The sequence below is a fragment of the Acipenser ruthenus genome, chromosome 48 (genome assembly GCF_902713425.1).
Source record: "Acipenser ruthenus chromosome 48, fAciRut3.2 maternal haplotype, whole genome shotgun sequence".
In the NCBI taxonomy this organism is placed as follows: Eukaryota; Metazoa; Chordata; class Actinopteri; order Acipenseriformes; family Acipenseridae; genus Acipenser; species Acipenser ruthenus.
The window spans coordinates 5,125,972-5,149,250 of NC_081236.1; the positions used below are offsets into that span (position 1 = coordinate 5,125,972).

Here is a 23,279-nt window from a genome sequence, read left to right on the forward strand (position 1 = left end):
ACCCATTCCAGGTTTTACTACCAGTTTGATTAACGCTCAGGTGTGTCTTATTATTAAACTCCTAGTGAAACCAGGAATGGATCACACTGCTATGCAATGGGAGCCTTACTTCCATCATTGTGATTTTCTATGAGAGAGTGTCAATATAGAGATCAACAGGAATGGATATAAGACTGCTATTGCACAGCAGTGTCATCCATTCCAGGTTTTACTACCAGCTTGATCAGCTGTGTCTTATTATCAAACTCATAGTATGAACAGGCCTATATCACACTGCTCTGGAAAGGGAGTCTTTTTTCCACCCCTGCAATTGTGACGTCTGGTTTGCTGTAACAGGTTTGTCTTTAAAAAGCTGCACATGGGAGACCTATGTAGTAAATGGAAATGCTAAACTGGTCAGATTTATTGGGATTGTTTTGTAAGCTGCAATTCAAAGCGTCACTGCCCACTTTCTGACAATCAGAGTGTAAGAGAGTTGAAGTTAGAGCAGTGACCGTTCCCAGAGTAAGGATATTCACCACCACCCACCCTCGCTTTAGCTGCCTGACTGGAACCTGGAAAATATGAACAGTAGGATGAATAGGATCAGTATTAGGTCCTCTGCTATTCACAGACACATGGCAAATGACATTTAATAGAGAAAAATGTAAAGTACTGCACGCAGGCAATAAAAATGTGCATTATAAATATCATATGGGAGATACTGAAATTGAAGAAGGAATCTGAAAAAGACCTAGGAGTTTATGTTGACTCAGAAATGTTTTCATCTAGACAATGTGGGGAAGCTATAAAAAAAAAAAGCCAACAAGATGCTGGGATATATTGTGAGAAGTGTTGAATTTAAATCAAGGGAAGTAATGTTAAAACTTTACAATGCATTATTAAGACCTCATCCTAGAATATTGTGTTCAGTTCTGGTCACTTCGTTACAAAAAGGATATTGCTGCTCTAGAAAGAGTGCAAAGCCAGGCTGTGTGGTCCAGTGGTTAAAGAAAAGGGCTTGTAACCAAAAGGTCCCCGGTTCAAATCTCACCTCAGCCACTGCCTAATTGTGTGACCCTGAGCAAGTCAATTAACCTCCTTGTGCTCTGTGAGACGTAATTGTAAGTGACTCTGCAGTTGATGCATAGTTCACACACCCTAGTCTCTGTAAGTCGCCTTGGATAAAGGTGTCTGCTAAATAAACAAATAAAGAAGAGCAACCAGAATTATCCTGGGTTTAAAAGGAATGTCGTATGCAGACAGGCTATAATAATTGAATCTATTCAGTCTTGAACAAGATTCAATTCTTCTTCAATATTCTTGAACAAAGAAGACTACACGGTGATTTGATTCAAGCATTCAAAATCCTAAAAGGGGGCGGCGCACAATTGGCTGAGCGTCACCCGGGGGAGGGAGGGTTAGGTCGGCCAGGGTGTCCTCGGCTCACTGCGCAACAGCGACCCCTGTAGTCTGGCCGGGCACCTGCCGGCTTGCCTGTAAGCTGCCCGAGAGCTGCGTTGTCCTCCAACGCTGTAGCTCTTGGGTGGATGCATGGTGAGTCTGCAGTGTGAAAAAAAGCAGTCGGCTGACGGCACACGCTTCGGAGGACAGTGTGTGTTCGTCTTCGCCCTCCCAAGTCAGTGCAGGGGTGGTAGCGGTGAGTTGAGCTTAAAAAAAATAATTGGCCATTCTAAATTGGGAGAAAATAATAAAAATAATTGCCAATGACTACATTTAAATAAATAAATAAAATTAAAAAATAAATAAAAAAGTGGGCATTCCAGGTTTCCCAGGATGCTTTGAACACATCAATGTGATCAGCCAACAAATTCAATCAGCTAAAAAGGAGAGGAAGGAGCTCCATGTGACATTCCTGGATTTGGCTAATGCATATGGTTCAGTGCCACATGAACTTCTTTGGGCAGCATTTGATTTTTTCAGTGTACTGATGACAATAACAAATTTAGTGAAAGCCTACTTTGGAGATTTGCAATTTAGTTTTTCAACTTCAGAATTCAGCACTGCATGGCAATGCCTAGAATAATGGATGAATTGGAATTATGGCAGGATGCACCATTTCTCCACTGGCTTTTACCATGGCAATGGAAGTAATTATTAGGGGTACTGGGAGGAGAGCGCTTGGCTTCTGGAATGAATCCATGCTCCAGCTCCCATTTCTGTTTCCTTTATGATTATTAAGACATTAAACTGACAGGGATTGTCAAGAAATAATAATGTAATATACTATATAATAATAATACAGTGTAAAAACCTCAAACCGTAACAAATGCAGCCATACACACCAGTGAACATTAACTAAGTACTCCTCGTACAGACTGAATTTAATGGAACGTAAGCAAAATAAGCTCTATCACACTTGCACCCGTAGCTTAAGCAGGTGCCCTGTATTCTACACCTCGGCCTAATTTTATGTACGCCAGGACAGTATAATAATACACTGCAATAATAATAATAATAATAATAATAATAATAATAATAATTTGTATAGGGCAGGAGATCTAAAATAAATATCAATTGAACACCTTTCGCAGACTTTAGCCTTCAGCCAATGCATAGGTTAGCAATTCATAATCTAGTGAAGTTTAGAGCTTCTAAAAGCAAATAATTTATTAGTACTACTCTTAAAGTCAATTTATAGATTTTGAAAAACTTCTCTTCTGCCCCCCCCCCCCCCCCACACCATCCATATTTCTGAACTGTCCTGTAATCTGTTTGCATATTTTTCCTATATTATATATGCCAGCGAACCAATACATATGCCATATGGCACAGTAAACCAATACATATGCCAGCAAACTAATATGAATGACCATTGAATGAATTATTTTTTTCCTCAACAGCGCCTCATATCTTAAGATGTCTAGTCCAACAAACATACCCCAGCCTTTAGTCCCAGCTGTGGTGTTAAGGACCCAGATGACCACAGTCAGCACTGTTTTGGACAGGGAAAATGAGCTTTTGAAAGCTGTTGAAGCCCTTACTGCCAAGGTTGATACTTTACAGTTTGAAGTTAGACATATAAAGGAAAATAAACAGTGGATTGATACCAGACGATATGACACCCCTGCATTCCATGATAGGAGGCGCCACAGTCCTTCGGCACACTACACCGCTTCTGAAACGCGGGGACATTGCAAATGGGACTGTGCTGATTTAACACTAGAAGCCCCGCGGCAGTCATTTTGGCAGTTTTTGGTTTTAAAATGTCATTTTCTCCAGTCGTGTAACACATATGGGGCTGCGCGTTCACGTATCTTTCTGTCTGTATGTATTAAATATTCTCACAAAGCATGAAACGCGGGAGTGTAGAAATAAAGGAGATATATTACATTATACCTAAAAGCCCTGGGAGCAGTCACATGGACAGCCACACAGAAAACAATTGTACTGTGATTATACTGAACGGTATTCTACTTAATTATTTTTATTTACCAGTCCGCAATGTGCTTAGCTGTAATTAGATGAGTGAATGATGGACAGTCTAATGTTTTTCAATCAGCCTTTTCAAAGGCTGGCACCTGCTTGCCAGCTGTGCTGTTTCGTTCAGTCAGTTAGCATTGGGACTAGAGAAAATAAATACCAGAGACCGTGGAGTTTTACAACACAAGAAAATATGGAGTTGATGTTTTGTATCAGATGGCACAGAAGTTTTTTGTGAAAGCTGGCTCCCAATGGTGGCCTGTTCAGGTGTTTTACAATGTATTGGACCTAGCAGCCATCAACTCCTGGGTACTTTACAAAGAATGCACAGAGAAGAATTTACCAAGGAGAAAATATATTTGACAGTTAGCACAAGAACTTCGCAAGAAACATTTGGAACAAAGGGAGACAAAGGGAGACTGCCAAGCGTGTACCCACAGCTGAAGCTGGCAACCTCGCTGAGAGCCGCAAGAGACGCCAATGCCAGGTTGGCAAGTGCAATAAAAATAAAACTTTGGACAGCTGTGCCCTGTGCAGAAAGGCGGCATGGAGAAGCGCATTATCTTTATTGATTGTGAACAGCTTTAGACTCAAGGTAAAGGAATACCCTTTTGTTGAAAAAAAAGAAAAATGTGCTGTTCACTTCTGTAAAATGTGTTCTAAGTTTATTTATCTATGTTGTTAAGTTGCGATTGCTGTTGAAAAGTTAAAAATGTATTGCTATCGTTTCACTTTTATAAATATGTATGTTGTATATCGATGTCTGTTCAGATGTTTATTTATTTACATTTTCTTTTTTTGATTTGTAAATCAAATGTTCATATGTACAGTATATATATAGTGTGCTTTGTTTGTTCAAATGTTTATGTGACGTACTCAATAAAAAAAACGAATTACATCTGACTGTTTATTTATTTATTTCTTAGCAGACGCCCTTACCCAGTTTCTCCTTTCGTTATACTCTTTACAGTGTTCTGAATACAGCCTTTAGAAAGACGGATGCAGGGCTTTTAGGTATGAGTATATCTCCAGTCCTTCTAGTGTTAAGATGTCATTACGTCAGGACACACACCTGAGCGCACACCACAAGCGTATGGGAGCAGTGAGTGGAGCATTCAACTTCAACTGTGGACCTTGACCATTCCTCTTTTTGTCTTAGAATGTTTATTTTATTTGTTTTTGTCCAGTGCCTGACGGTAAAACAAATAGTAAACAATAATGAAGGTAAGTAGTACAGCAGCGTGTATTACTTAATTTATAATCCCCGGGTTTGCCCCGCAAACAATAGTCCTGTTTTTACTATACACGCACACGCACACAAAACACATACACAAGTCTGATAGTAAGTGAATTAGTGCTAGTGGTGCAAATAAGAACATAAGAACATAAGAAAGTTTACAAACGAGAGGAGGCCATTCAGCCCATCTTGCTCGTTTGGTTGTTAGTAGCTTATTGATCCCAGAATCTCATCAAGCAGCTTCTTGAAGGAGCCCAGGGTGTCAGCTTCAACAACATTTCTGGGGAGTTGGTTCCAGACCCTCACAATTCTCTGTGTAAAAAGTGCCTATCTTCTGTTCTGAATGCCCCTTTATCTAATCTCCATTTGTGACCCCTGGTCCTTGTTTCTTTTTTCAGGTCAAAAAAGTCACCTGGGTCGACACTGTCTATACCTTTTAGGGGTTTGAATGTATGAATCAGATCGCCGCATAGCCTTCTTTGTTCAAGACTGAATAAATTCAATTCTTTTAGCCTGTCTGCATACGACATGCCTTTTAAACCGGGATAATTCTGGTTGCTCTTCTTTGCATTCTTTCTACAGCAGCAATATCCTTTTTGTAACGAGGTGACCAGAACTGAACACAATATTCTAGGTGAGGTCTTACTAATCCATTGTAAAGTTCTAACATTACTTCCCTTGATTTAAATTCAACATTTTCACAATATATCCAAGATGTCTAGATGAAGACATTTCTGAGTCAACATAATCTCTTAGGTCTTTTTCATAGTTCCCTTCTTCAATTTCAGTATCTCCCATATGATATTTATAATGCACATTTTTATTGCCTGCATGCAATACTTTACACTTTTCTCTATTAAATATAATTTGCCATGTGTCTGCCCAGTTCTGAATGCTGTCTAGATCATTTTGAATGACCTTTGCTGCTGCAACAGTGTTTGCCACTCCTCCTATTTTTGTGTTGTTTGCAAATTTAACAAGTTTGCTTACTATACCAGAATCTAAATCATTAATGTAGATTAGGAATAGCAGAGGACCTGATACTGATCCCTGTGGTACACCACTGTTTACCTCGCTACATTTTGAGGTTTCTCCTCTAATCAGTACTTTCTGTTTTCTACATGTTAACCACTTCCTAATCCATGTGCATGCATTTCCTTGAATCCCTACTGCGTTCAGTTTGAGAATTAATCTTTTATGCAGGACTTTGTCAAAAGCTTTCTGGAAATCTAAATAAACCATGTCATATGCTTTGCAGTTATCCATTGTCGATGTTGCATCCTCAAAAAAATCAAGCTGGTTAGTTAGACATGATCTCCTTTTCCTAAAACCATGCTGACTGTCTCCCAGGATAGTGTTACCATATAGGTAATTTTCCATTTTAGATCTTATTATAGTTTCCATAAGTTAACATATAATAGAAGTCAGGCTTATTGGTCTGTAGTTACTTGGTCGGTTTTGTCTCCCTTTTTGTGGATTGGTATTACGTTTGCAATTTTCCAGTCTGTCGGTACAACCCCTGTGTCAAGAGACTGTTGCATGATCTTGGTTAGCGGTTTGTAAATAACTTCTTTCATTTCTTTGAGTACCATTGGGAGGATCTCATCTGGCCCAGGGGATTTGTTTATTTTAAGAGTTCCTAGTCCCTTTAACACTTCTGCCTCTGTTATGCTAAAGTTATTTAAAACTGGATAGGAACAGGTCGACATGTGGGGCATGTTTTCTGTGTCCTCCTTTGTAAAAATTTGTGAAAAGTAATAATTTAATATATTTGCTTTTATTTTCTTTGTCTATGATTTTGCCATTTGTATCGCTTAGACATTTAACCTCCTGTTTGAATGTTCTCTTGCTGTTATAATATTGGAAAAACATTTTGGAATTGGTTTTAGCCCCCTTAGCAATATTGATTTCTATCTCTCTCTTGGCCTTCCTAACTTCCTTTTTGACTTGTGTTTGCAGTTCCAAATACTCTTTCTGTGTACTTTGTTTTTGGTCCTTTTTAAACGGTCTGTAAAGTGCCTTTTTTCGCTGAATATTTTTTAAATTGATCTATTAAACCATTTTGGCCATTTTGTTTTAGATTTAGATTTGTCTACTTTTGGGATGTAATTGTTTTGTGCCTCTTGTACTACATTTTTAAAAAACAGCCATCATTTTTCTGTGGATGTTTTCTCTGTTTTACTCCAATCTACGTCTGTTAGTCTCTGTTTCATACCTTCATAGTTTGCTTTTCTAAAATTGTAAACCTTAGCTTTAGTCATTACTTTTTGGGTTGTAAAAATCACTTCAAATGAGATCATGTTGTGGAGTTTGCCAATGGCTCTCTGTTTTAGTTATTCTGTCTTCGTTATTTGAAAAGACTAAATCAAGACATGCCTCCCCTCTAGTCGGTGCCTTGACAAATTGCGTTAGGAAGCAGTCATTTGTCATTTCCACCATTTCTATTTCGTCCGTCGTGCTCCCCAAGAATTGATGCTGTTTTGAAGGCAAAGGGTGGTCACACCAAATATTGATTTGATGTAGATTTTTCTTCTGTTCACGCACTTTGCATTTTGTTAATTGATAAATATAAACTATTAACATGTCTATTTTTGAAAGCATTCTTACTTTACAGCATTTTTTCACACCTGCCTAAAACTTTTGCACAGTACTGTGTATATATATATATATATATATATATATATATATATATATATATATATATATATACACAGTAGTGAAAGATTTCACTTATTTCAAGGTTCGTAGCTCCTTAAAATCAGACCCAGACACAAGAATGTGAAGTTTTTAATAGCACTTCTGTACTGTTTTATTAATTACAGAAATCAAAGCCAAAAAGAACAAAAAAAAACCCAAAAACCTAACTCTGTTTTTGGAGTGGAAACTAAACTGTTTAGGAACCTAACTAACAATCAGGACGGCTAAGCCGTTTACCAGTTACAAAACCATTTCTACACATAACCACAATACACAAAATGTTTAAACAGTACCTTTTTCTTACTGACAGCCTCCAGCCTTCACACTGACTGCGGACTGCCCAGAACAAACATTTGTCCTAGTTTAAATACCTGCCTGCAATAATAAATGACTACATCTTTTCCCCTTCCTCCCCCTGGTCTGTTACAATATATATATATATATATATGATTTCCATTACATGAGAGTAGATGTTAAGCACCAAGTAAAATGTAGCTTTACAGTAAACTAATGTGATCCATCTGTGTCTCCATCCATTTGCGTTTCCTTCCATATAATGATGTAGATATCCTTCTGCCTGGTGTTGGTGGCTGAAGTGTAATGCTGGTGCAAGGGGTGAGTCTTATTTTGCCTCCCTAGCGCATCAGCACACTTACCCGTACATCAGCGTTTCTTTCTTTGTATTGCGCTTGAGATCCTCAACCAGAATCTTTCCGTCTATACCCAATTCTGTCATCACATGCATACTTGCTTTTTCAAAGATTGAATTTCTGTTATCGTATTTATGTATAAATGTATGCTTGTGACAGGGTAGCCGAGTGTTGACTCCCCAGACCAGAAAGCTGACAGAGAACACACAGGCAGGTACTCGGGTGAAACGCTTGTGCGCCGTTTTTATTCACAAAAAAATAAAAAGGTTTGACAAAAACACACAGAGCCAAAATAAATATTTAAACACAAACAGGTCACGAACAAAAACTGACACAAACAAGTCCTGTGCTGGTGCTTCCCAGCACGAATAGCAATTGTTCTCTTTCTTTACTTTTGATTTAGATTCACATCTCTATCCACACACGTTCCTCCTCTGAACACCTACCCTGAACAACAAAAGCTGCAGGTTTTTATACCGGTGTCCATCTCTAGATTAATTCATTGATTCATTTAATGCTAATCTGGAGATGGTCACCTTCTGCACAGGGTTTTTAATATTTGCGTGGTCGACAGCAACTCTGTTTATAATTAATATGACCACACATTTTCACGAGATGTCTGGCAGGGACGAACTGCTAACAATCGCCCCTGCCAGACCACATCCAAACCAAGCATTAACAAAGATAACACTTGTTTTAAATAAACACAAAATACATTTAAATCATAACACATTCAAATCACCCATTCCCAAATAAAACATTTCCTTTTAACTAAACCCAGAAATTCACCTGTTCTAAAATAAGTATTTACATGCAGGGCTTTGCCCCACCCCCTCTAATTACATGCAGAGCTTTGTCCCGCCCCCTCCAATTACATGCAGGGCTTTGCCCCGTCCCCTCTAATTACATGCAGATTTCTGCCCCGCCCCCTCTAATTGCATGCAGAGCTTTTCTGCCCGGCCACAATGCCAATTTAAATTTAGATGTACATTTGCAGATCTAGCATGTATTGATATTCGCTTTCTGTATATTCTTTTGTACTCAAATTGTAACAGCATTTTATACTGTATCTATACAGCGCCCCAATAACTACTGGTGAGTGGCACTTTAGAAATTTTGAAAAATAAATCAATAAATCAATAAATCGATAATATGTATGTGATGACATACTGATGAATTATATTCCTTCAGTCTCGTCAATCAGCTGGTCAGGGTAACTTTCTTCTTCAAACCCCATGTCCGCACCACGCCAGTGTGAAAGTGCACCCCATGAGATAGTGCACCCCTTACATCATGAATACATTTTTTCTTTTTGTTTTATAATTTTTGCTACTTCCTAGTTATATACAGTGCTACACTTGAATACAACATCTAGTTTTTTATACACTTATCGTCAATTTTGTAATGAGTAAAACGTTGTGTGAATAAACACACCAACAGCAAAAGTACAGATGTGAGAAAAGCATGCAGAGGAAAACGTGCAACATGTGCATCTTTCTTCTAGTTTTAAAATGTTAAACTCAAGTTTTTTTCCCTTTTCTTCCCTTACATCGCATGACATGGACATGTTAAAGGCACACTGCTGTGCTGAAGGGGTGCTCTCTCTCACAGGATGCACTTTCGCATGCTACACCGGGTCGGTGAAGACAAAGGGTGATTACCCAGTATGTCATTGTGACAGAGATCGAATGATTCTAGGTGTTAGATCTCCCTCCTGACCTGTGAGGATGCTGGGTAAAAGGAACAGAGTACCCTGAACTAAATGGCATGACAATTTATTCCTTAGGGTAGGTGGAAGTTGGTAATTTAGGTAGGGGGTGGAGCTACGGTACCCAAACTCAATGACTCGGATGGTAAACGGCGTGGTATCTGAAGATTGGAGGAGCGGATGCGCTCGTTAACCTAGGGGTCATGAGTGAGGGTATAAATAGGGGTTGTAGTGTAAGTGATCTGTTCCTTTGTAAATGGTTAGAACAACCTAGAAGGAGACCGCTGAAAAAAGGAAATGTGAGTGTTGTGTTTGTTTGTTTTGTCTAGTAAAAACTGTTTGTTTTTTGTTTGTAAAGACTACTTACACTATCCGGAGCAGCAGCAACACCAGAATTTCTCTGTTTCACAAACGCACTTTTCACCACGAACACTAGTTTCACGCACTAAAATAAACACTGTGTTTGTGTTCTGTGTTACGTGTGGGTGAGGAAAGAACCTGGACTGTGTTTTATGGTTTCGGGTCAAACCCGAGGATTACAAACGCAGTGATACACACCGCTGTATCACTTTCATCATTTATTATTTACAGGTGTTTGCCCTAAGGCTCTGGACATTGTATAATCAATAAACACCCTTGTACCTGGAAATCATTGTCTGTCTGTTTTGTATCCATTCTGCACTGCACACACCTGTAACCACTCACCACTCACCACTGCCACAGTTATTCATAAGGTTGAAGTAAGGAAAAAATGATCGATTCGCCCCATTTCTGTAGTATTGTGCTTCTAAAACTTTACATCGATAACAAACTTGATCCACAGTTCTCTCAAATCCCCTTCATGTTTTTTCCACCATCCTTTTAAACACGTCTGCACATCTCTGTTTCTTGCCATCAAGCTGTTTTACAACTTTTAAATCCTTAATAAAAAGTGATGTCTCTGCATCACACCAAAAGGTGCTGCATTTTCTCGCATGTGCCGTCATGTTTACTGCTGAGTATCTGTTATTGTGCGTGTCTGTTGTGGATTGCGCTTCACAGTCTGAATAAGCCGTTCACATCTCTTTATATTCCACTAGTATTCTGCATACTAGTGGAATATGCCACCTCAAATATTCCGAATATGCAAAGGTGGAAGATTCCTCTTCATATTCCGAATAGGGTATTTACATGGTGGAATATATATTCGGATTATTCAGTATTCCGAATACTACTGGAATATTAGTGGCCATGTAAACGCAGTTTCATCTGCATTTTCAAAACTGGCATTTATGCTTCTTTACTTGACTGGAGAAAGCAAATGTCTTGCCACAATTTGTACAGTGATACGGCTTCTCTCCAGTGTGAATTCGCTGGTGTGTTTTTAGGTTTCCTAACCGATTGAAGCTCTCCCCACAGTCATTGCAGTGATACGGCTTCTCTCCAGTGTGAATTCGTTGGTGTGTTTTTAGGTTTCCTGACTCTCTGAAACGCTCCCCACAATGAGTACAGTGATACGGCCTCTCTCCTGTGTGAATTCGCTGGTGTGTTTTTAGTTTTCCTGACTCTCTGAAACTGTCCCCACATTCAGTACAGTAATACGGCTTCTCTCCAGTGTGAATTCGCTGGTGTCTGTTTAGTGTTCCAGATTCTCTGAAACTCTCCCCACAGTCAGTGCAGCGATACGGCTTCTCTCCTGTGTGAATTCGCTGGTGTTTTTTTAGATTGCCTAAATCTCTGAAGCTCTTACCACATTCCGTACAGTGATACGGCTTCTCTCCAGTGTGAATTATCTGGTGTCTTTTTAGGTCTCCTGACCCTCTGAAACTCTTATTACATTCACAACAGTGATACAGCTTCTCTCCACTGTGAATTTGCTGGTGTTGTTTTAGGTGTCCTAACCGTCTGAAGCTCTCTCCACATTCAAAACAGTGATACGGCTTCTCTCCAGTGTGAATTCGCTGGTGTGTTTTTAGGTTTCCTAACTGACTGAAGCTCTCTCCACATTCATTACAGTGATACGGCTTCTCTCCAGTGTGAATTCGCTGGTGTGTTTTTAGGCTTCCTAACCGACTGAATCTCTTCCCGCATTCGATACAGTGATACGGCTTTTCTCCAGTGTGAATTTGTTGGTGTCTTTTTAGGTCTCCTAACTGACTGAAGATCTTTCCACATTCACTACATTGATGTGATATCTTTGGCCGGGATATGTTTTCTGAATCCTTAAACAAGTCAATAGACTCCTCTTTAATGGGGACAGGTTCGAGTTCAGTCTCCTCCTCTTTAATGTGGACAGGCTCCAGTTCAGTCACTACTTTAATGTAGTATGGCTCCAATTCAGTCTCTTCCTCTTTCATGTGGACAGGCTCCAGTTCAGTCTCTTGTTTAATGTGGACAGGCTGCAGTTCAGTCTCTTCTTTAATGTGGACAGGCTCCAGTTCAGTCTCTTGTTTAATGTGGACAGGCTCCAGTTCAGTCTCTTCTTCTTTAATGTGGACAAGCTGCAGTTCAGTCTCTTCTTTAATGTGGAGAGGAAACAATTCCAGACCCTCCTCCTGTTTAATGTAAACAGACTCCATCTTTCCTCCTTGGCTTCCACCAAGATAAGGCAGTCCTGAAAACAGAAAATGAAATTAAGTATTGTTATCTATTCTCTATGTCATCTTTAATTTCAAGAAAGTATTTCCTTTAGTTGCTTTTATAATTTCAATCAAACAACCACAAAGACCAATGATTAGGATAAATACTTCTGCTTGTGAATTTAATAATGCATTTAATGTATTGGGTGGAATTATTGAAATGGGTAGAATTATTCTGTTCACAGAGCCCTAAAACCAACATCTGGAGGTGCATCAGGAATAAAACTGTAATTGACAAACATTACATGTCACAAATCTAACTTGCTTGTGTTACAAACTAAGATCTTACAGTACCTGTGACATATTTACTGTTACTAATTCATTTAAAACATACATTCATAATAAACAAAGCATTCCACACAATTACAATCCTGCCAAGTAGCATATTAACTGTTTGACACAATCAGTTACAATTGGACAATAAAAGGAGAGTATCAAGCTGATTTAAAAGATGAATAAAAAAAGGAGAAACTTACTTCAGGTATTGTCAGTAGGATCTGCAGCACGGCTCTAGTGCTCTAGTCACTCGCTCTGACCATCTTGATTCTTCTCTCCAGGGTAAACAGGCAGCTCAAACTGACAGTGACAGGTAATCTGTGTAGACTAGACTAGTCTGCTCTGCATATTTAAACCTCTCTCTTGCAGTTCCAGGCACGAGAACACTCCCCCAACACGTCAGCCCCTCCCCGGGTGTCAGCTGTGCGTGGTTTGCCTTTCTTTGTTCTCTTCCAGAGGGAGTCGTTAGCACTTTTCTCTGCTGGGAGAGCTGCAGTGAATGTATCCTTTCTTCTCTTCAGATGAGAGCCGTTAGCAGCCACTCCGAATCTGAAAATGTGTTCAATTGTGTTAGTTTAGTTCAAAGAGAATGGAATTTTTTTTATAATTCACATATTATTTGCTTTGTTTCAGTAGTATGAGATTACAAGAATACAGTTTAAATTACTGTGAAAGAAGCCGTTCAGGGGAGGGGACAATTTCATCCCCCAGGTGAGCAAGGAAGTGTAACACTATCTGAAAGCAAGGCTTGCAAACCGATAAGTTATTATTTATTTCTTACTGACTTACAATTACCCATTTATACAGTTGGGTTTTTACAGGAGCAATCTAGGTAAAGTACCTTGCTTAAGGGTACAGCAGCAGTGTCCCCCACCTGGGATTGAACCAATGACCCTCCGGTCAAGAGTCCAGAGCCCTGACCACTACTCCACACTGCTGCCCTAACATGTATATTAACCTCGTGTAGTACCAGATATCCTGTATCAAAATAAAAGTGTGGTTACCATAAAAACGTGTTTCATTCACATAGCAATACTACAAATCACTTTGTGACTTTCCATTGAGGTCTCCATCGATGTTTTAATTTGAACCAGCAGAATAAAACTAGTAAAAAGCAACAAAGATACACTTCATTGAAAGTATATTTTAAAATGATTTCACACATATTAAGAAGGCTAGAAAACCAGTTTATACGCAAACGTGGCTTTTTCTTTAACCCGTTCAGGACTGGGATCATGTTAACATGATCATACTGAAGTGGGCTTCTAGGACTGTGAAACACAATAAAAAAGCACTTTGTTTAGATGAAAACAATTCTAATTGTACTGATACAGTTCTTACACTGGTGATGAATACTCCCTGAATGAGTGTCAATCAAGTGTAAGAATCCCCATATTAACCAGTTCTGAGGAAACAAGGAGGCGGGGTCACAGGAACCTGGTAGACTGTGAAAAAAAGCAGATCTGACCTGTACTGTGAATTACTTAATATAAAAGGGAGGGTTCACGCCAACTGGCATTTTCTATCTATTAACTTTAACCCTTTGCTGCCAATGCACTGTAATTTCGTAACTTTTGTTACGATGACAAAACATGTAATATCTCACCCGTCCAACCAGCAATTTTGTTTTTTAAAGTGTGGGTCATAGCCATGACTATGGGGCTTGTCATGATACAATTGGAGGCGGACCTCCTTGATGAAGAGCTGCTGCAGGAGGATGAGGAGGAGGAGGAGAGTGGTCTGGAGGAGCCCCAGCCCAGCACTTCAACTGCAGGGTAGTTTTGAAGATAAATAAATACAGCACAATAAGGAAGGTTTTTTTTTTATCTCCCTCTCTCCCATATAAAATTCTTAAAAATTCAGTTTTATTTGTAATCTGCTTTTTTTTTTCAAATAAAAAAATAAACATTTTACTTGATAACTTGTGTGTTGTTTCTTTATTTTTATACTGAAACATAACTGTACCTCAAACAAGGCAATAATGTTTCCAATCTCACTTTTTGGCAAGTCTTAGCCCTGGTCTGCCTTTGCCATTTCAGAGGTTGATTTTTGTAAAATATAATGCATTGTAAAACCTTATCTAGCTCTGCAACTGTACAAGATATTTCAATTCTGATTTCAGATTTGAAATCCTTGGAAAATTGTGCAGCTACGATATCCTCTAAGTTTTTTTTTTTATATATATATATATATATAACATTTGAAAGAGGTTGAAGTTGGCAATTTTTAAATATTATTTATTATTTTTCATATTTCGATAATTAAATAAAAATAAAAAAAATCACCCCCTTAAACAAAATAAATTACGTCACTGGAAAGATCTACTTCATGCCTTTCTGTAGGTGTATTGGGTTTTAATTTCTGATTTAAGGTTCCAAAACTACAAGCGCTTAAACAGAAAATGTTCATATTTATGACCAAATATGGTCATTCCCAGTAAGCAGCATAGGGTTAATTGTTGAACACCCTGTATATCTGTAGAGCCTTGCTACCCAACCCAAGCCTGACAGGACCCCACAATAAGTGGGTGGGTCAGTGTGTTATTAGTTAGTGGATTATGGCTTTTTTAAATTTTAAGTTTTTTCTTCCCCAGTGTGCAAGTGCTTCCTAAAACTCACTTCCTGCTTCCTTTTTTGCCTGTCTAAAAATATCTCTTGTGAGTGAAGTGCTGCTGTGACTGGCGAGGACTTTGTGCACATCACTTAACCAAAAATGCATACGAAAGAGAGATTTTCTACATTAAAAATATTAGGGCTGTGTTCAAAGGTTCAAAGTTTCATTCGCTAGCCAGGAATTCAAAGGTAGTCTAAACCTTCGAAGCTTCGTCAGGCGGCACGCACGCACTGTGTTTTTCTCCTCCCCCCCTCCCCCAGTCATTTTTACGGTTTTCACTTTTAACCATTTGCAGTCCATTTATTAAGTGCGTGTCAGGTGCGTCAGGTCCAATTTATTTTCACACGCGCAGTTAATTTTAGACGCGCTGTTTAAAAGTATTTTTTTCATAGTCAAACGGGTTTAAAAGGCCCTACATATCAATAAAGCACTCACTAGGCATCTCCAGCCCCGCCCCACCCTTTCGTTCGCTACCGCTTTCACATACGCTAATAAATAATAATAATAATAATAATAATAATAATAATAATAGTAGTAATAATAATAATAGTCGTACATACCAATCGATCATCTCCTGATCACTCGTTTTATCACCAAACTCCTTAATAATGCAATCCAAGTCATTATTTTATTACTATAACATCTCAAAAAAGCTTTGCAAATGTCTGTGTTATTCTCTGTGCGCTGATTCAGAAACAGGCAGCTTGTTTCCTTATGACTGCCCCTATGTAATGCCAGGGGCATGTATGACTATTCATGAGATACGCCCCTTTTATTTATTTTTTTTTTTTATCGGCTTGTCTCGGCTCCTGTCACTCCCACTCGGCCATTTAATGGCTTTCTCGGCTTTTTCCGGAGAAAAAACAACTAGAAACCCGTTTTTTGCGTTTTTTTGATGATGTCAGACAGGGTCTGACATTTGACCGAATAGGAATAATTGCAATGTCGGACCAGGTCCGACAACGGACCGCAAAGGGTTAAAATTTTAATTACTCTGCGTGTGTGAGAGAGATACACGGTTGTCCATTCTTGACTTTTTCTAAATACATGTATTAAATGCCCTGATGGCGTTCGAAAGGCAGGATTCAAAAATAAAAAAGTTATAATCCCATCTACCTAGAACCGCCAGAGCAGTCACTTTGACTGCCTTTTACATTACATGTTTTTATATTGAATATAACCTACAATATTATTTTTTTTTGTATATACAAGCCTGTTGTTACCTCTACCGGACCTATCAGCAATCAATTCCTTCGTTTTATACACGGAATGCACCAGGGAAAATATCAGGAGGAGAGATTTCATCTTATAGCTAGCCACAGCGCTTCAGCAGAAACATCTCGATCAGAAAACTGCAGACTGTGCGGCTCAACATGGATTCTGTGCTGCACCGAGTGACACACACGCAAGAGAAAACATGTTTCTTTTGTTTTAAATTAAAAATTACTTTTGTTTTTACAGTTTTGTATGTACATATTAGGGCTGTGTTCGAAGGTTCGTTCGCTAGCCAGAGATTCGAAGATTGTTTTAAACCTTTGAAGGTTCCTCAGACGCCATTGTGTTTTTTTTCCTGCCAACAGAAACTGTTTGACAATATATGAATACTATAATTCACACATTAAATGTCACTCACATGCAAAATTCTATCTTTTGATTTGTATAATGCATATTACGTAAACAAAAGTATTAAAATCTGCTACCAAATCGTTACACGTAGAACTCTGCATGGTGCCGCTGCCGTGTATGGAGCAGGTATCGTATCCAAAGTGGATATATTGTGAGAAGAGTTGAATTTAAATCAACTCTACAATGCATTAGTAAGACCTCACGTAGAATATTGTGTTCAGTTCTGGTCACCTCGTTACAAAAAGGATATTGCTGCTCTAGAAAGAGTGCAAAGAAGAGTAACCAGAATTATCCTGGGTTTAAAAGGCATGTCGTATGCAGACAGGCTAAAATAATTTAATCTATTCAGTCTTGAACAAAGAAGACTACGTGGTGATATGATTCAAACATTCAAAATCCTAAAAGATATTGACAATGTCGACCCAGGGGACTTTGACCTGAAAAAAGAAACAAGGACCAGTAGTCACAAATGGAGATTAGATAAAGGGGCATACAGAACAGAAAATAGGAGGCACTTTAGGAGGCTGAATGGCCTCCTCTCGTTTGTAAACTTTCTTATGTTCTTATGTTCAAAGCACTGGGGCGGTGCGGTTGCAGTGCTTCAGTGAAATATGTACTGAATACCTCGTGTACAAAACAGTGTAAGAGAAGTGCTGTGGAAGAATATGTTTGAAACATACAAAATATGCGAGAACACTAATAATTTTAATTTAAAAAAAACTCAGCACCGTCCCCCTGCTCGTGTTATCTAGAGGCAAACCTTCATTCTCCATCTCCATGGCAATACGTTGTATAGCGTAAGCTGTATTGAAAGAAATGTCTCGAAACCCCTCTGCTTAATTTCTTTGTTAAATGCCCAGACGACCAAAAAAAAATTGAATGCAAGCGTCTCGTATCATGGAGGTATAACCAATCTCTGGGGTCACTTGACAAGCGTAAGTTCCTATTAGTTTAATTTTTAGTAAAATGACCGATAACCTGTTTGGAACGGTGACTGTTAAACAAAGCTTTGTTTTGCCTCAGTCAGCTGCAGTTTTTTATTGGCCGCAAAAAGGTGCTGCTGCAATGCAAGATTACTTTATATATTACAAGCAGCATCAATTACGTGTACATAAACAATGTGTATTTTTATTTAAATTATAAAAACATGATTACTGTTCTACATAACGTATTTTTTAAATGTTTTATTCCATTTCTATGGATTACCTGTAAAATAATAGGATTTTCAATCAAATATAAACTGGTAGCTATGATGACATCACCAGTAAATTATGCAAATAATAATAATAATAATAATCTTTATTTATAGAGCGCCTTTCATAACACAAGGTTCAAGGCGCTGCACAAAAAACAAAAAAGAAGGTAACAGAACACAAAGATTAAAATCAAAGTTAATAAAACGGCATAAATTGATGAATAAGTTAAACAGTTACAGTTAAAAAAACAACAAAAAAAAACACATCATATATCGCAAAAAGAGAAAAGACACAATTTAAAACAACTAAAAACAACAATATATAAAATCAAAAAGCTAAATTATAAAAATAGGTCTTAAGCCTAGATTTAAAAGTAGCAACTGTAGGTGAACCTCTGACATGGTCGGGGAGAGAGTTCCACAGCTGCGGAGCACGAACACAAAAAGCAACCTCTCCTTTCCTCTTGAGCCTCACCCTCGGAATACAGAGGAGGCCACTATTAGTCGACCTCAATGCACGCCGAGGCTGATAAAGAGACAGCAACTCTGAGAGGTAATCTGGTGCCATTCCATTTAGTGCTTTAAATGTAAGCCATAGAATTTTAAAATCAATTCGATATTTCACTGGAAGCCAGTGCAGAGAAGCAAGTATGGGAGTAATATGTGCTCTCCTTTTGGTTTTGGTAAGGACCCTTGCAGCTGCATTTTGCACAAGCTGTAGCCTTAATAAAGCTTGGCTAGTAAGTCCAGAAAAAAGAGCATTACAGTAGTCCAGTCTACATGAAATAAAAGCATGGATTACTTTTTCAGCATCAGATAAAGACAGAAATGATCTAATTTTGGCAATGTTTCTTAGATGATAGAAACATACTTTTGTAATCATTTTAATATGCGACTCGAAACTTAAAGTAGAATCAAAAATAACACCCAAATTTCTCACTTTAGACTTCAAATTTGGAGTTAAGTCCCCCAAATGTATTTTTGATAAATCAATTTGTTGCTGAGAGCCTACTATCAACACTTCTGTCTTATCAGAGTTTAATTGCAGAAAATGAGTACCAGAAGGTCCGAACCTTCCTTCGGTAATGTGTTCCGAACCTTCGAAGGTCAGGTACCCTTCATTACAGCCCTAAAAAATATATATATCATATTCCTTCGAATTTAAGACTCGCTTTTTTAACCATTTTTTCTCTCAAAAATAGCCTGCGTCTTAAAATCGAGTACAGTATCATGATGCGTGTATTAAAGTCGCCAAAAGACATGACTACCCGAATACACAAACAGCAACGTGACTGACTGACAAGAAAAGACGACAAAGACGTGTGCCTGAATACACAAGCAGCAACGTGACACTGCTGAGAAAAAACAAACCAAGCTTCCAGAGGAATTCCAAGAGAAACGTTTACCATTTCAGCATTTCTAACAAACAGTACCAGCTGGACAGATCGGAAATGCTGATCAGACCCCCGTATTTTTCGACATGCCAAGCAATATTCAGTGCAGTTGTGGTTGCTGGGTTACATGTTGCCTGATGCCGTGGAGTGTTGTGTCGTGCTTGCTGTTGCCAGGATGTGTGATGCCGTGAGTGAGTGGTGGTGTGTGTACGATAGAGATGCCATCTGAAGTATTCTACAGTGCGCAACACTAAACAAGCTCTGTGGCCAGTCAGTTTTGTACAATACAACAGCATAATTGAGGTTGTAACTTTGTAAATGCATATTATAGAAGACTGTGTGGTCCAGTGGTTAAAGAAAAAGAGCTTGTAACCAGGAGGTCCCAATTCAAATCCCACCTCAGCCACTGACTCATTGTGTGACCCTGAGCAAGTCACTTAACATCCTTGTGGTCCGTCTTTCGGGTGAGTCGTAGTTGTAAGTGACTCTGCAGCTGATGCATAGTTCACACACCCTAGTCTCTGTAAGTCGCCTTGGATAAAGGAGTCTGCTAAATAAACTAATAATAATAATAATAATAATAATAATAATAATATTTATTTTAAGTTTTATTTTTTCCTCAAATTGAAGGTGTTAAAATTAGTCTGCATCTTAAATTTGAAGGAATGCGGTATTCAGCACGGAGAATCCGCAATGAATGAATGATTTATTGCTTGCAATTGCAGATGATTTAATGAACTGTGATGGGCGCTCAGGGCCCAAGTGAATGATAAATTTGGCCGGAGGCCTCGTTCGTGGGTGCTCAACAGCTACCAGCGCGAGGCCGGCTGGAAAAACATGAACAGTTCCATGCATCCCACCCAGTGCCACTGATAGGAAGTGGCTATGGGCCACCTACCCCCCCCCCCCCCCCCAAAGATGATTACGTCAAACCATGAATGAATAATAATAATAGTAAATGATTAACGCACCCCACGGTGGCGCACTGCCACATACCCCAAAAAATATTGAAAAATTTATGAAAATGAGCAGCTGAGATACGGTCCGTCCCCCAGATAATAAAAGCCCATGTGGCTTTGTACAATGCAAATCTTACAAAATATTACAGCAAGCATACGAGAAGTTCACCTCTGCAGCGGCACACTGAAAAGGGATGTGTTCAGCCTGTAGCTGTTTTAAAAGCCATAGTCGTGGTGTAATATTTGTTGTAGAATGTTAATTCAGCGGTTTGACATGATACAGGCTTGTCCAAAACGATTATGTAAATTTACAAGATCATCTTTAGTGTGGCTATTTATGGTAACAAAGTTTTGAAGATGCCTGTTGTCTTCTTTTAAATCATGCAGTGTTGGATTACTAGGAAAGGAAGTAAATGAGATCGGATTCATTAAGAGTTTTTTTTTTCTTTATTTACTTGCGTGTTACATGGAAACCAGGAATACTCTACACGGAAGGTACTTAGTTTTAATAGTGTATGCTTGGAATATATTTGTGCAGATGGCCAGGTTGGGTCAGATTGGGTCAGGTTGGGCCAGGTTGGGTCAGATTGGGTATGCAAAAATTTAAAAGGTCGGGGGCTCGGGTCGGGTTTGGATTGGCTTTTAAATTGAGGCCCAAGCAGACCACTGTCTGTGGCTGATCGCAATCTTTGCTTTAAATTTGTTACCATAACATTATAAAATATAGCAACTGATTGTAAGTTTTTAATATAACATACCATTAAATTAATTAGTATCCTAGACTGTATTTTTTGTTTATTTATTATAATTGAATCATAGAGGATAACACATTTCAACATAAGTATAATTGCACATAAAAAAAGGAATGGCACGGTAAACGCATGATTAGTCACAAATACAAAAGAATGTGTAATTTTATTTTAATACTTTTACCACAAAAATAATAATGTGCAGTTCCCAGCATTTAGAAATGTAACTTTACCTTAGCCCCCTTTGTAAACAAATATTAAAATAACATTAATAAATGCATTATTTTGTATAAGTGACTAATCATGTGTATCATGCAATTTATTTCTATGTGCAGGTATATTTGTTAAAATGTTTCATCTTTTTATAAAAATGTAGCATCGATTTCTCAATAGCTGAGTGGAAATTTGCCATCTTTGTCGAATTGTTTATTTCTGGCATTGGTCCAAATATGTAAAGCAAAACCACTAAGAAAATGTAATCACAGCCGGATGTGTGTTTTTTGATTGTCACACTGACTGTGATGTAATGCTAGTAAATAAACAAAAAAAAAAAAAATCACGTAAACATTTTGAAAACTGTAAACAACGTGTTGACACAAACTCAAGAGAACAAGCAGGTAATCATAACTAGACAAAAAATAAATACAAATCAAACACTAGGAATGTAGCCTTTTCCATTTTTAATCACTGGAAACTATTTACAAACCACCTCAGTTATCGTGTTGTTGCTTTACTAAGGAAGACCTGCAGTATGCGGGCTTGTGTGGCCTCACTTGAACTTGCGGCAGTTCTTTTTTTAGCTCGTCTCCTGTTTTCTGTGAGAAGATGCCGAGTTGCCGAATCTCTGCAGTGCTTTTTCTAGTTTTTGTTGACGTGTCTGACGAGTAGTACTTTGTTTATGTTTTAACCGCGAGTGTCCCTCGGCACACGTATACATTTTTGTTTAGCGGAAACCAGGAATTATGACGTGATATGAACGAGAGAGGCCAGGGTGCAGCACAATGGAACATCCAAAGTGATTTGTAATGGCCAGGACACTTTCGTTGAGACCAGGGTACCGCGGTGTCTCATCAATATTGAAGCCGTATCAATTATGTGTTAATATATATATATATATATATATATATATATATATATATATATATATATATATATATATATATTACACGTATTGTATGATAATGCAAATATCTTATTGTTATCAAACAAACGTGCATGCAATGTAAATCCAATCCCATTTAATCTGCAGTGTTTCTCACCGCTGCTTATTATTACACGGCATTGTGGGGACTGAAGTTCTGCGCTGGTCATGACCTCATACTCGAAATAACAGAAAAACAACATGCACGACACAAATAAAATAGCCAGACCGCCAAAGAATATTTACCAGCTAGATGCTTTTAAGCCAAATGTGTCTGAAAATCCTGCAACGGGGGATGGGGTGGGGATTAATAAAAACAAACGCGCTGACACAGCCACGCCGCTTACTTTGAAAGGGCCGGGTTGTTGTACACAACAACCCGGCCCTTTCAAAGTAATACAATATAACAGATTTCTGTAAGTTTTAAAACATATTTTACAACTCAATAGAGGATTGCTTACCTTCTATAACCTCTCGTCTCCCTCCGTGTCTGAACGGGTCTGTCTCCCACAGAACGGGGGAGGCGCTGCGGAACGAGGAATATACCAATCGCAAAATAAAAACTGTTCTGTGCGGTTTGGCAATTCATCAAATATGGACCGCAAAGGGAATTGGGACACCAGAGATCGTCGTCGACAGTCGTCGTCTTGTCTTGTCTTCCCCTCTCCCTTCCCTTCCCTTCCCTTCCCTTCACGCTCCCCCTCCCCTCCCCTCCCCTCTCCCTTCCCCCTCCCCTCTCCCTTCCTCTCCCCTCTCCCTTCCCCTCTCCTCTCCCCCCTCCCTTCTCCCCTCCCCTCCCCTCCCCTCTCCTCTCCCTTCCCCCCTCCCCTCCCCTCCCCTCTCCTCTCCCTTCCCCTCTCCCTTCCCCTCTCCTCCCCTCTCCCCTCCCCCTCTCTCCTCCCCCCTCCCTTCTCCCCTCCCTTCCCCTCTCCTCCCCTCTCCCCTCTCCTCTCCCCTCCCCCTCTCTCCTCTCCCCCCTCCCTTCTCCCCTCC

General features: G+C 39.0%; 1 protein-coding gene across 1 annotated transcript; it reads right to left on the reverse strand.

Annotated features, from left to right (window-relative positions):
• Positions 1-7,439: 7,439 nt before the first annotated feature.
• Positions 7,440-22,892, reverse strand: LOC131721212 (zinc finger protein 883-like). Its single transcript, XM_059014634.1, has 3 exons — positions 22,748-22,892; positions 12,810-13,158; positions 7,440-12,308 (listed from the first exon to the last, which is right to left on the reverse strand). Exon 3 carries the CDS (start codon positions 12,271-12,273, stop codon positions 10,972-10,974), a length of 1,302 nt encoding a protein of 433 aa, XP_058870617.1. The 5' UTR covers positions 12,274-12,308; positions 12,810-13,158; positions 22,748-22,892; the 3' UTR covers positions 7,440-10,971.
• Positions 22,893-23,279: the final 387 nt, after the last annotated feature.